Consider the following 15,528-nt stretch of genomic DNA (forward strand, 5'->3'; position numbering starts at 1 on the left):
TGGCGAGCAGAACAAGCAACTGCTAACATGAGTTGTTCAGAAACTCTCTTTTTAGTAAACTCGGTGTATGCAAAGAATGTTCTCAACGCTCGTGTTCATGTGTAGAGACCCTGGTGATACTACGAGCAAAGTTTCATGTTGCATCGAACTGTCTTAGTGTTTTAAAAATAGCGTAAAAGTGCCTGTAGCACTCCTACTGAAAATTAGTTTGACCCGAAAACGAAAACATGGTCTTAAAAAAAAATTTAAAACCTAAAAATATCTTAAAAGTGCCTCTTTTTGTCTCATATACATTCACAAATAAAGCCTAGGTTGCATTTTGGCAAGAGTTTCGCAAAGCTCCAGGAATGTTTTGTGAATCAGAAACTTGATCCAACTTGAACATCAGCATGAAAGCGATGAATGTATCTTTTCACATCTCATCTAATCAAAGATCACAATACCGTCAGTGAGTAAAACCCTGCTCCTCCTGCAGCATTTTCAATCCAAAAAAAAAAGAGTTTTGCGGCTCACATGCTGCGTGCCGAACTGCACTCGAACACTCAGCTGCTCACCAGAAAGCAGCGCTGCAACCAAAAATCAGCAACAGGCTGGATTCTGGTTCCCTGCTGGGTTTAGGTTACAGGTCCGTCTCAGCTGCCTAATTTCAGTTTCAACAGTCCTGCGCTTTCCACTGGACTTTTATGCAGGGCACAACTCACTTTCAATGATGCATAATGAATCCGGCGAATTGTCCGGAAATATCTTTAGTCAAGGACCACTTAGCAGCACATTCTTTAAAACACATTTCACAGTCGAACTCAAACGAGTTTGTTCAGCCGTCGTGATGATTCTCTGGAGGAAGCGACGACTGGACCCACAGATTTTACATTTATTTCACACTTTCTTTACATGAAAATAGCGTTTACTAGAACACAAGGTGATGTCTTTATGTTGCATGTTTCGTCCGAACATCAATCCAAAACCCAAACATACTGAATTCACAATGACAGAGAACGTTTAAGGCAGAAAATAACAAGATTTGACAGACTGCAGCTGGAGCGCTTGTCATTTCTTTGCTCGATAAACGACTTCAATAGCTGTCAATTATCAATAATACATGATGTTTTATTTTCTGCTGATCAACAACCACATATCAAACGGCAGAAATGCAAATGTTTTTCCCACCTACTGGGCATCCACCGTCAACAGGCGAGAAAAAAAACAAAACAAAAATAAAACACACGTCCTGTCTTCAGCTTGATCTCTTTGGACTTCAAAGCTCCGGTAATAAGTTGTGTGTTTACTGGTGTGCTGACCTTCTGTCATATCAATTAGAGCGAGTTAGAATCAGAGACCGCCGTCTTCTAATCCTGTGTGTTTGCGCGGCGGCGCTAGTCAGCCAGTCATAACATCACCAATGCTAATTGAGTGAGTCCAGAAATGAGGAGCGTGCACAGGTCCTCCCTACGGGGTAAACAGTCGAAGTCTACGTCCCACACACACACACACACACACACACACACACACACACACACACACACACACACACACACACACACACACACACACGCATGCACACAAACTCATTCTAACATAATTGATTTTCTAAACACTTCCATACTTTATGGTCACTGCCAAATGAAAACTCACTCAAATAGGTTGGAGGCTAATGTCAAATGAGGTAAAAATGTATTTCTCTCTGCACCGGCTGCTGCGTGCAAACCTTTAAAGAGTCCACTCGGATGTTACAGCTGGAAAAAAAGTTTTCTCTGTGTTGAATCTTTCAGAGCGATGGCCCCTAAGATTCTTATGCTTTACTTTGTTGTACGTTCTACTTTCAGTCTTTGATTTTATTCATTCCTTTCTTTCGGGATTTGCAGAGTGAAATCCACCCTGCCTGAGAGACGGAGCCGATGGTCCCGCGGATTTTCCGAACACACTCCTCTCGTTCGGCGGTGGCACTTTTTAAAAAGAGCTCATTTTAAAATGAAAAACATCGAACCAAATGTTTTCATCAATTTTATTTGTATTAAATATTAACAATAAGGACACAGTGGACAAAAAATCTTTTGATAAAACAGCTCTTGTGTGAACAAACATCTGTGAGAGTGACAAGAAAACTATCTCGGACAGAAACTGAAGACAAAGATTTTGGGTAAACACACGCTGCGAGGTTTTTTTTTTTTTCTGACCGCAGATAAGCCCATCAAACATTTTCTCATCAGACAGACAAAACTTCAGAACTGTTCAGAAGTCAGTGAAAAGTGAAACGCAACTCTGTGGAGAAAGATTTCATTTTTTCTTTTGTATTCCTCGACAGGTCAGCAGCTCACAGTAAGAGTCTACCCGATAGCTTTATAGACTAAGACACAGGCTTTCATTGTGAACTGAAAAAAAAAATAAATAAATAAAAAAAATAAAAATAAAATCAAATAAGCAGCTTTAACAGGTTATTATCATCCATCGTCCACTTTTCTGACACAGCAAAAGAATCTCAAGCGGAAATAGTCATAGTGCAAAGGTTGGATTTAAAAGAGAAGGGGAAGGTTGGATCAGCTGCCCGACGTCTAGAAGTGAGTCGACTGGCCTTTATGTGTAAAATCTAGCGAGTTGGTCAGATTTGTTCTGCGATGTGCAGCTACAGCCTTTGGCAACAGCTCAGACCTCCGAAGTCTTCACTTGTGTTGTTTTTGTTGTTTTTTTAATTTGCAGTGCGCCACAAACAATGTGTGTGTGTGTGTGTGTGTGTGTGTGTGTGTGTGTGTGTGTGTGGACTCTATTCTTCAGTGTCACTTTCATGAGCACGAAAAAAAAACAAACCGTTGTGTTCATGAAACGGTGAACAGCAACAGTTATAATAATTTATGTACAGTTATACAGTTTGGATTTCATCATTACAGCAATTCATAAGGAAAACAAACATAATCACAGTAAGCACATTTTAAAAGCTACGACGGCATCGTGACTGGTGATTCGTTCAAATTATAACAGTAACATCATGATTATTATTATTATTATTATTATTATTATTACTCTTGCTGCTATCTTTGTTTGTTAGTGCCAAGATGCCTTTTAGGAAACTGTTTCTATGGCAATAAATACAAATAAGGCAGGAAACAATAAATAACTTCCCAACAAATGAAGCGTAGTGTCCCGAACGCACAACATGCTGCTAAGTAGAGTGAAAAATTGAGGTTTGTTAGGTGTGCCGACTTCATGATCGCGGTCCCTGCTTTCCCCAGCGCCACTGCTTCAGTCTCGCAGTTTGACGGGCAGTAATGTCTTTCAAACGCAGCGGTGCAGTTTCACATTTAGACCTCCAACTCAGAACCCCCTTTCATGATATGTGACATAACCGCCAAACTACCTTTTGTGGGGTTTTTTGTCGTCTTTTTTCCCAATCTGAGCACGACTGAAAAAGGAGCGCGGCTGCCTGACACGAGAATAAAAAAAAAAAAATCTGAGTGGGCAGTGCAAACGGGGCCAAACACTCCCTTACGACATTTCACATGGTGTCAACTGCATTATGATGCGTGCACTGACGGGGGATGTAAATAGAAGTTCTTAAGAGGTCAGCCAGCGACAAAACACCGACACCCTCCGCCTGTAAACAAACCGAGCGGGGAGTGTTAAGTTGGCGTTACAGCTGCGGTTCTCGGTCCAGATCCTCGGGAGCCACATTACTGCCGGCCGTCTACCCTACCACGAAGTTAATTGCATTCACCAGGTGTAAAATTATTCCCTGATTAGACAGCTGGAATGAAAATCAGCAGCGCCGCACGTCCCAATGCCCAGGACTGAGGCGAGCCACCGCAACCGAGTCCGCAATAGATACAGTGTTTGACAATATAAGCTGTGAGTAAGTAAGCTAAGCAGGCATAAAGGGAGGGGGAAGATAACGGATTTGAAAAAGCATGAGGAGCTACTGAGTTTTATAGGTAGCAGCGCCGGGGGACAGCAAGAAGGGGAGCAGATAGATGGAAAAAGAAGAAAACAGGGTGAAGGAAGAAATGAGGCGAGAGAGTAAAAGGACAGAGAGAAAAAGGTGGATAAAAAGAGAGGAAATAGTGAGCAAACGAAGTGGACCAGGGGGAGAGTTGCAGCCTCCACCAGTGGGCGTTGCGCTGTCTTTCCTTCAGGCTTTCTTTCACTTCAACCAGGCCGTTGTCTCATGAGGTGTGTATTAGAACACACACACACACAACTTCCCTACAGCCAGGTGCCGTTTAGTGAGAGACAAGGTCAACAACTTCTCCAAAATCTAACATTTTCTGTCGACGCCGGGAGCTGTGAACCTCTGGCCTGTGCTCAGCGGCGGTGCTCCCACCTCCCGGTTGACATTATAAGATTTGTTTACCTTAAAGCCAATGGGGAAAAGAGGAGGGCTGTTTCGACAGTCTAGTCAGCTCAGCGAGAAGAAATCTATTCAGCAGTGGCAGAATGAGCAGCGTGCTATGTAGTCCAGTTGTTCACATATGTATACAAAAAGAAAAAGAACGGTGGGTTTTCTCACCTATTAAATTGTGACACGTTTCTTCGCCAACGTGTGAATGATGTTGTTGGACTCATGGCAGTTACAGTTTATGTAAATCTCACTCGAAAGGGAAGCTGTCAGCCCACTGTCCGAAACAACATAATTGCCTTATTATACCAACCTCCATCTCGTTATGTCGGTTGTTTAAAAAGATAGCCGACACATCTGAGATCAGGAGGATGACAGAAGGCTAACGTACGTTTAAGGACTGGGTGCCAGCGAAAGCAAAATCTCAGTGCTCACGCTTTTACAAATGGACTCGCTTGTAAAAACGCGTTTTCTGTTTCTTTCTTTTCATTATTTGATCAAGTAAACAGCTTTCTGTGCAATATAAGTTCTGTCGTGTTTGTCTCCCCCCCCGAGGCAGAATCAGACTCTCCGCAATTGATTGCCTCGGTAAAATTGTCATAGAAAATGTGACTGTAATGCCGCTATTTGAAACATTTTTTTTTTTCCTTTTGAATCCTAAAAATGGTTATTGACACTGTCATACAGCAAAGCACCAGTAAGTATCCCTGTTCAATACCCAGCCCGACAGAAGACTTGAAGGGTTTCATTCCAAAAACCTGATACTTAGAAAGAAGAAAATACACAATGCTGCTTTTTCTTCTTCTGCTCAGTCTCATTGTCTGAAGTGTTTTTATTTAGTAAAAGCGAGTGCCAGTTTGTTAAATGTCATTTTTGAGCCTACTCAATTGGCAGATATCTCATTTTAGAATGAAACTCCTCATTCCAACCTCCGTACTGTACTAATCTAACATTGTAGAACACATTGATTCTTGTATATAATAACGGTTATATTGTAACATTGTATTTCTACAAAAAAAAAAAAAAAAGAAACAGTGGTCCAGTATCGAGCCAGATGTACATTAATGCCTTATCAAGAGGAGGAGGAGGGTAAACATCTAGTCTACATTCCCTTCTTGAAACACTGAGATGAGAGCTGACGCTGAAATATCATTAAAAGTCTCCCGCTTCTGTTGCAGTACAAAATACTCACCTGTATTTTCCCTTAATTTTTTAAAAAGCATGCAGGAGAGGGGTCGTGGTGTGGAGGACGTTCATCTAAACATAGTATTCTTATATCTGGACTTCTGCTGAGGAATGAAGAGTTCGTCTGATGTTTGGCAATGTGAGAATAAATCCTTTACCGGCGTAAATCACAGTCAGTCCTATACTTCCTGAAGCAGCACGTGGTCTCAACTGGTAAAAATGAACAAATAAATTGATAAGAAATTACGTCGTTCTCTATGAAAACACTTCACCACCCTGTCATTTGTGTACAGTAGAGTGTGAGGCAGAGATATCACAGATGACGTCTCTGTGGGAGAGTGCATGTCACAAGATCTGTGTGTGTCTGTGTGTGAGTGTGTGTATGCGCATATGTGAGGTTGTGAGTCTGTGTGCACTTTGTGTGTCTGTGGGCGTAAGCACATCTAAACTGTCAGCGTGACACAGTGTGGGAGTTCTGATAGACGGGTGAGTGCCTTTTTCATACTTGCAGTCTGGCGTGTGTGTGTGTGTGTGTGTTTAAGCGTGAAAAATCCATGAACAAAATACCAGCAAAAGTTCGGATGGTAACTGACGTGATTGTAAGCACGTGTGGTTGATGATTCCAGGGGAGCTGGGACACGAGCAACTTGTACCGAAGGGAGCAGCAGTTTTTCTACAGAGTCAACATGGCTGCCTGCTGATGGGATGGAGTACATGTCCGTGTGTCCTCAACTGTCTCTCTGCGTCAGAGCTTGCAGCTCCGAAGTGTGTAGGGAATGTTGGAGGAAGACGTTTTTACGACTGTAGCTGTGCAGAGACAGAGGGCCCCGAGGTGGCTGTCCTAAACGACCAGTGAATGAGGAGGACGATGAGGAAGAGGAGGCTGAGGAAGGAGTAGGGGGCGGAGGGGAGGCCTGGACGGACGATGAGATGCTTGGAGAGGGGCTCCCTCTGCTTGCAAGACTGTGAAGGCTTGAGGAGGAGCCAGCCCCGATTGCACGGGGGATTTGACTCGGGGGATGGTGTTCTCCCCCTGCTCTCCTTACCCCACCTGACAGACTCGCTCCAGCTCCTCCTCCTCCTCCTCCTTGAGTTAAGGACTCAGAAGAGGAGGACACCCCCTCCGGCTGCCTGGAGGACAGAGATGGGATTGCGGTGTGATTAGCAGCTGCTGAAGCGGAGCCTGGGCATTGATTTGAAACTTGAAGCTGGGCTGTAGGGATGGCCGAGGCTTGAGCTGACACTGCAGAAGTGGCAGAGGACAGGCAGGAGGAGCCGGCGCCCAGATTCGGGGCAGGGTTATGGGCCGTGGACTGTGCCAAGGCCCCCTGGCAGCGCCGCTCCTCCCTGGCAGCGTGTCGCTCTGATGCAGGAGGCCGGCCGTGCAGAGGGGGATAGTGGTGCGGGTGGTGCTGGTTAGAGTGGTCCCCTCCGAGTGCTGCCCCCACCCGCACTGCCCTTCGGTCCCTTGGTGCCAGGCTGCTGCTGCCTAGTCCTGACCACCGGCCTGGATGGCTGGTCTGAGAGAGAAACACAAACAGGAAAAGAGGAAAAAAGGACGGGCGTTACAGAGACTTTAGCACTTGTCAGCCAGCGAGCGTGCGAGATGCAAATCTGCCGTTTTTCAAGAATCATTCACTGAACATGTCTCAAGAGATAAAGAGTGAGAGAGAGATAAACAGAGAGACAGGCAGCATGGGAGAGAGAGGGGGAGAGAGAGAGGGGGAGAGAGAGAGAGAGAGAGAGGGGGAGAGAGAGAGAGGGGGAGAGAGAGAGAGGGGGAGAGAGAGAGAGAGAGAGAGGGGGAGAGAGAGAAAGGGGGAGAGAGAGAGAGAGAGAAGGGGGGGAGCACTGTCGTGAGTTCACTATAGATTGTTAATTGGGTGACATTTGGAGAACGATCTCTCTGAGCTCCTGCAGCTTGTTCTAATTGTTTCTAAACCAACCGGAACCCTGCTCACTAAAGAACAGGCACACACACACACACACACACACACACACACACACACACACACACACACACACACACACACAAACAGAGAAACGGGACAAGTTAACATGCGCATGTATGGAGATATGCGCTCAAGGCGTCCACAAATCCCCACTCACAAAGCACTGGGATCTCACACTCTCCTTCTATCACACACACACACACACACACACACACACACACACACACACACACACACACACACACACACACAGGGAAGATGGCACATAAAGCTAGATGGCAGAAACGGGAGCCACCTGTTCTCTTTCACACTCCACTGCTCCTCCTTATGCAACATATCTCATCACTGTCCCCCTTTTCTCTCTCTCTCTCCCTCTCTCTCCCCTACTTCCCACAAACACACACACACACACACACACACACACACAAACCAAAATCACACTGGGACCCAGTGCGCGATGTTCACTAAAGTAACACAATCTCTTTCGACACAGAACCTCATGGGAGAGTAAACTGAGTTGACATTCACTGAACACAATAGCTCTGTGTTTCCTGTGTGTAACTGCACGTGCACATACCATGTGTGCACAACGTGTGTGTCAGTATGCAATGCATTTATTTATCACACGCGTGTGTATGAATACGATTGTGTTTCCATGCATTTGTGCATGCAAATGAATACTGAAGGTAATGTAATTACTGTGTCGAGGACGTTGGCGGAAATGTGGTGTGAGTGGTAGAAATGTAATTGGCCAGAACGCTGCTAAGTGAATAAGTACAGTATAACAGTGGCAACGCTGATTCAATGAAACGGTTTCAATTCATGTGCTAATACTGTCAACCTGTAATCAAATTAAAGAAGGGAAGGCAGAGAGGAAGTGTAAATTACAAATGACACTAACTACACAGAGAAACGTGTGTTGTCTGTGATTTGGCGCCCTCCCACTGCTTTTGAGTGTAACACCACTGTCATAAATACAAATCCCCGGTCTGTAACAATTCGTCAGACATAATGTAGGTGCTAACTACGAACAGAACTTGTTGCATCGTACCAGTGCTATGTGTTGAGACAAGTGACAAGATGCGGAGCAGCTGAGACAGTAACACCATTCATCCCTTTACAAGACACTGTACCGTCAAAATGATTTTAAAGCTTCTATTTTAAGGTAAAAAAGTTACTCAGACTACTTGACAACTTGGTGGTGTGTACTCCCCTCTTTTGGTGGCCTTTTTGTGTGTTTGTGGTGTACGTGAGCTTCATAAATATGTAGCCAGTGTCACACTGGTATAATGCGCCTCAGTCTTTTTCATACTGCTGGATTTTAAAGGACAAATTACAGCATCAGCATTACTCAAAGTACACGCTGGGTCAACGGATGAAAAATTAAAACCCCTTTTGTACATGGTATCCACCTTAGCAGTCCTTTTCAAAAAATAAAAAGAGAGAGTGGTACTAATGATCCTACAGTTGGAGAGTTCTGTCTGTGCAGTGGCTTGTGAGAGTTTCCAGCCCCTGAACACCACCAGACTTTTAATATCTTACTGTGAGGTGCTATTTCTAGCTTTTTTTGCATTTCAAAGTATGAAAGGATTCTATGAGGATTTAGCTGTGACTGTGCCGGGCTCTAATTTAGTCTGAGGCAGTATGGAGCACAGGGTGGGGTAAATATGATATATAAAAAAAAAGGTCCCAAGGACATAACAAAACAAGAATACGTGAACAGGGTACGCCTCGCTTTGAACCCTTCTGTTCTGGATACCGATCTACACGATAAGGGAATACAAAGATTTTTTTCCTTCTTGTCTTAAAGATAAAGAGAATTTCCAGATTTTCTTTTCTTCTCACACAATCATATGTAAGCCAGCACTTTCAGAGACGTTGACTAATAACATCTAAATCTGTCCATGTTGTCTCTGATTCTTGTATTCTCAGACTGCACCAACATGAAACTGATCCCTGACATGCTCATTTAATATGGCTTTTTAATTAAATAAATAAAGAAAATCTGAATTACAGCCAAACAATCTGCACTTGAAAAGCTCTCCATGTCCTTTCATGTCCAACTGGAAATATAAAAAAAACAAAAAAAAAAAAAGCAAACACACAACAGCACTCTGCCAAAACATCAAACAGTGTGTCGTTGTCTATACAGCTTACTTAAAGAGCTCGGGGAGTGTGTCTCTGCCTTCTAATGGGCTCTAATGGCTGGATAAACACTGCAAGACTTCTTGCAGATTCCTTGATCTAATTAAGGAGAGTGATAATTTCCATTCCAGCCAAAATCTTCTACATAGAGGCGCTGTGTAAAAAACATAAGGGAATTGCCACGGCGTTGAATATCCACTATGGTCGTGGAGATTTATGTGGGATGGATTAATTGGGGCTAAGTCACTAATCTACCCCCCTATGAAGAAAAAAGGCATTTGAGCAAACAACAGAAGGTAAGGCGAGAACAGTAAGTTGTAAATTGGCAGTCAACTTTGAAAGAAATAATTACCAGGCACGCTACAAAAGAGTTGGTTGTAGAGACATATGCTCTGTTTCAAAGGGACATTTCTTATCCAACAAAAAAATATTCAAACGCAACCGAGAAGCAGGGTGAGGCTGGGGGCGGCGCATGTTCGAGAACACAAGAAGGGCAGACGGATAGCGAGAGAGAGAGAGAGAGAGAGAAAAAAAAGGTCGAACACAATGAGGAGTAAACAAACCGAGAAAAGGGCAACGAGACGGGAGAGAGCAAGAACAAGGGAACGGTGAGGAGGTGATTAAAAACGGAGATAAAGCATAAAACTGGGAACAACAGCAGAGCAGGCGGCAGGACGCAGAGAGAAGGAGAGCGGGACTGATTTACAAACTCAGGTGTCCTTTCTCAAGTACACACTCTGCGGCAAGCAGGCTGCCTCGTCGCCAGCGACAGGACGGCCTGTGTGTGTGAAAACACTCTGGAGAGTCTCTCTTACACACACAGTCCTATAAACACACACACACACACACACACACACACACACACACACACAGGAAAGCGTAGACCTAGGTAAATCAGAATGATTTAAGGGGGCCCTCTCCGGCAACCTTAGTTTTTATTGGGCAGTGAAGAACACAGCAATGTGGTAATGGCCAAGTTTGCATAAAAGAGCTCCTTAAAGCCCTAAAACATCCCTATACAATGTTTGCTATCGCCTGTCTTGGTAATTTTTACACTGGGAGAAGAGAGGAGGGGGCCGGAGATTTACTTTATGACTTTTGGTCCCCTCAAACAAACTAAAAACTAAGTAATTAAAGAGGACAGAACAGACTGCGGCTAGGTGTAACAGCTCCAATGTAAGCAAAGTGCTCCTACTGTAACTGCCATCAATCTCACACCATGGCTCAGTATACCAGCACCCACACACCCAATTTTAATGAAGGCCATGGGGCTGAAAAGAATTGGACCCCAAAAGTTTCTTGCTCCTCGCAGTGAGATTAGAGAGGTAAAAGTTTGCAAATGTGAGTTCTTTATATTCTTTGACACCTACATACTCTGTGAACAAAGTAATCCTGTGGTTCTTTGAAAGTGTGAAACGCCGGGGTGTTCAGATACAATAACAGTGCAGTACACCCACACAGATGGTACTCTAAATCCTATTTAGACTATAACCAAATACATTTCCCAGCCGTGATGTGTGAGCCCAAACCATCCCACTTCATCCTGTCTACCTTTATCTCAACCGACAGTCTCATTTGTATCTGTTTGCATATTTATGCCCAGTGTGACAGAAATGTGGAGTTGGCAAGGTGCAAAAAATGCACGACCCAAACTGTAAACTTGATCTCGCCTGTTCGACCTTAATGATACTGGAGATATCACGTGGGGAATCACAAGACAAACAAGTCTTTTCTTGTCCCGAGGCAGTACAAAGTACATGAAGATCATTGAAGGAATCATAAAACAAAATGTTCTAATCAGGGTTGAGACTGTGTTTGATTACAACCCTTTGAAAAACTCGCAGTAAATACCGTCCAGCACCAACCAGATGCAGTCACAGCATGCAGCATGGGCTTGTTTTGCACCAGTGAAAACATGACGAAAGGCGGTGACAGAGCTCCAAAGGTTTTCCAGCCTTCTGAGAGGACTCTGAACTGCGGTCATGTTTTGGTGTTTATTGCAGTGCAGATGGAACTTTCATTAAAGATGATCACGCTACCTGCAGAACATGCAGAAATACATTTTTGGTCAAAGAAAGGAACACTTTAAACTTTATGAGTCATCTTCTTGAGCACCACTTTATAGTGAATGCAAGATAATTCAACTTGAAGATGAATACAGTGATGCAGATTGAAAAATAACATGGCTTGAAATGCCAATAGTTTGTCAGTAACGTCAAACAAAACTTTCAGCATCACTTACTCTTTAAAAAACACTGCCTGCCCTTCTGCTGCTGTATGATTGCATCTGCAGACTCTCTGCCAATTGTACACAAAAATGCATTTAGAATTTTAGTCAGTCAATCAATTTATTTTGCTCAGTGATGATTTTTTTTTTTTTTTTTTGCAAAAGAGTGCACAGCTTGCCTGATGGCCTGGGGCTGGTAAAATGCCACAGTGGGCAACCAAAGCTCACATCTCATTTGATTGAGCAGGTCCTGAATAATTGAGAAATGCAACATTTTGTCCGAAGCCGATGGTGGAAGCTCTGGAGTGAACCATCTGACTTCGTATAGAGTTCCATTAAGAATTCTATACATGACTCAACCAGGCAAGAGAAAAAACAAACAAAAAAAATATACCTTGAAGCCTGTAATCGTGATATGAAACGTCCATAATGGTTGATTACTCGGTCTAATATGCTGCTAGTGCTGTACATTGGTTTGCGGAAGTTCTGGCTTCATAAAAACAGTCAAAGAAGCTGAATCCCGCAGTGCTCTAACTGCAATTTCCTTAGCTTTTGCCAAGAATGCATCACTACTGTATTCACAGACAAGGTGTGTACATCAGAGCCTCCCACATCAACTAAAGGCACTTTGCTGCATAAATCTACAACAAACAATCAAAAGAGGGGTGAAACTGCAGGCTGGGCCTGATGTCTCAAGGCCATAGCATACTTCTACTTTGAACTCGCTGGTTTTCATCAATACACAACCCCCTCAGGAAGTGAGCCTCTCATACAGCCTGTAGCTGCATCCTCGCTTTCGCCTCCCTCTCTCCACCTAGACTTTGTTGAAAGTCTTCCGTCTTCATCTCCCATCTATCCCCTGACTCGCCTCGCTGTCTCCCCACACAGCTCTCCCAAATCTTCAAACCACAGCCTCACTCTCCACCTCACCTGTCTCTCGGATTTTATGCGGAATTTTCCTTACATTATGTGATACAGGAGGCGCATTAAAATTCAGGAAATGCAGTAGTACATTAATAAATCTGCTACAAATCAGGAGAGTACTTTCACCAAAGTAAGAACAGGAGAGGACAGAACAAAACAAGAAAATGACATTGGGGTCAGAATTAATATTGTGAATTACTGGACTGGGCAGGAAGTGCAAGATGAGGACACAAAAACAGGGCTTAGACATTAAAGAGCATTACACACTTTAATGTCAGTGGTAGTCATGGTCAATGAGTTGTTGAAAGTGAACTGTCCTTTGCAATGCAGTACTTTCTTGCCATTCAGTCAATGCTAATGTTTATAGGATAAAAGCTTTTAACTGCGTGGGTAGTTGAATATCGGAGGCTTCCTATGTTAACAGCGGCAAGTTGATCTCTGAGATTGTGTGGGTCCAGGAAGTATAAACATGACCTCAAACAGCCCTTCTTCATACACGTGCTGGATTGGCTTGCCTCGGTTTGACTTTCAGTCTCCATTGCAACAAGACTCCCTGCATGGAGGTGATGAACTGATAACACCCTTGTCTTACGCCAACTACTTAACAATCTTGCTCCTGCTCATTGCAGGAACAACGGAGACAGGATGACGAAATCTAGCAGACGAACAGAACCCTAGGATTCAACCCCTGAATAATGACGAGGCCAATCTGAAGACACGAAACCTGCTTGGAGTCAGTTGGGAGCGCTTTAAAAAGGTTCTGGGAGACGGTTCATGGTGCAACATGGCACAACTCATACTTCAGACTGGTAACGGAAACGCAAATCAGCCCGGCATGGATCGACTCAGCATGACCAAAAGTGCAAACGGAAAAGCCAGACAAGTCTGCGCCGTCTCCCTGTCTGTTTTTTTCTTTCTTTCCCTTGACCTCTCTCCTTCTCTCATCTTTCACCTTCTCTGCTGTCTGTCTCTTCTCCCTTGTTCACTCTTTCATCGTTATGTAACTTGGTGCTTAAGTATGCCAGCGGCATGCAGGGCTGAAGAGACCCTGACAGTTGGAGGATTGATGGTACGCTATTGCGGTGTGGAGACCACAGAGAGAGAGAGAGAGAGAGAGAGAGAGCGAGAGAGAGAGAGAGAGAGAGAGAGAGAGAGAGAGAGAGAGAGAGAGAGAGAGAGAGAGAGAGAGGGAGAGGGGGAAAGAGAGAGAGAGAGAGAGGGAGAGGGGGAAAGAGAGAGATAAAGAGGTAGAGGCAGGTAAGTTTTGTTTTGTTTGTTCTTGGTGTGAGGTGACAGTCGGGGTGGGGGTTTGGGGCTTTGGGGGTTGAGACGATGACTAGAAAGATGGAGAGGAGCAAAGCTGAGTTTCTGTCGCTCCAGCTGTCAATCGCGCCCACACTGCAGCACGCTGCCAAGCAGCTGGCTGGATGTCACAACCCGGACCTTCCTGCTGGAGGCACTCACCGAGAGGCAGGACACTAATGTGATGCACTGCACAGTTAATCGTCTCACAATGCCACCAATCTTCAACGCTGTCACCGTGCTCCTGCAAAATTATCTACATTAGGCTGATGTTATATTGAGTAACAGCAGCCGCGCAGAGTAACCCGCTGCAACCCACAAGTCTGAAACGGGGCTGCGTGTGTCTGTAACTCGATAAATATTTACACTTTACAATATCTCAGACAGGGCATCTCCACAGCATATCAATGTGGCTGAAGGCCTGAATATATTACATTGTCTGAGACTGAGTCATCTCTTGGCTTTTTCACTACAAAGAAATTCAGAACGAAAACAAACTTATTTACAGCAATAGCTGAGGGGGAAAAGTTGAAAATCTTATAACCACATAAACAGCACACAGACCATCACATGCACACACACAAACACACATGTTCAGATGCACAACTGGTAGTGGTGTGTGAGAACGTAAAGCCTACATTAAACACAGCTGATGCTACTGTGATGCTTTGAATCTGCCAGCAGCTCTGTTATCATAAGACACTGATGTGCTAGTGCACGCAAATGATTGTTTTATGTTTCTTGTGTGATGCAAAGAATTCATATTCAAAGCATTTCACACACACACACACACACACGCGCGGTTGCACACACAGCGGAGCTCAATCCTCAGCTAAGTACCTGGGGAGAGTGGGACCACTGTGGCAAATACAGTATAATCAAAATGCAAATGAGTCCATGTCCTCCGTTGACCTTTGGTGAATTTTCTGAGCAGTCACTCACTATTGTTCCTGCGTAGGCTACTAGAGACGTTGATACCAACATTAAAGAGTCAAAGACTAATATTTTGTCCACTTGAAATAACAAAAAGAATTGAACAAGGGCTGCATGCTATGGTAAAAAAAATAATAACTTCACTTCATTGACAAATTCAGTTCAGAGATCATTCAGGATTAGTGGGAATGATCATTTTTGTCTCACAATTTTCATTTTCACTGAAAAAATAAAAAAAACTATTACAATCATGTTGATGGGACATTCTTTGGAGTCTGTGCAAGAGCTGAACCGATATATCTGTTGGCAGATCACAGATATATCAGTATCAGGGTATACTGTATCTTGCCTCCGTTACATATCTTTGTGACAAGTGTTTGATCACCGCATTGGAGGGGTCACTGCAAAAAATGTGTGTATATCGGCTTACTTATAGATCTCTAAATATTTTACTCACCAATAATAGCATTGGCTCCAAAAACTGCATATCAGACTCTAGTCTGAACCGACCAAACATGTTTTACTACATCTTGAGA

General features: G+C 43.9%; 1 protein-coding gene across 3 annotated transcripts in view; it reads right to left on the reverse strand.

The window, feature by feature from the left end:
• Positions 1-1,988: 1,988 nt before the first annotated feature.
• ccser1 (coiled-coil serine-rich protein 1) overlaps positions 1,989-15,528 on the reverse strand; it is a 117,993-nt gene continuing 104,453 nt past the window's right edge. For 2 of the 3 annotated variants that reach the window (XM_037097818.1, XM_037097819.1), the window contains exon 11: positions 1,989-7,029. In XM_037097818.1, coding sequence (XP_036953713.1) covers positions 6,238-7,029 — 792 coding nt within the window. In that variant the 3' untranslated portion in view covers positions 1,989-6,237. The remainder of the gene's footprint in view (positions 7,030-15,528) is intronic. The other variant, XR_005075020.1, reaches the window with a different exon arrangement.

The sequence above is a fragment of the Acanthopagrus latus genome, chromosome 5, assembly GCF_904848185.1.
Source record: "Acanthopagrus latus isolate v.2019 chromosome 5, fAcaLat1.1, whole genome shotgun sequence".
NCBI classification, from domain to species: domain Eukaryota; kingdom Metazoa; phylum Chordata; class Actinopteri; order Spariformes; family Sparidae; genus Acanthopagrus; species Acanthopagrus latus.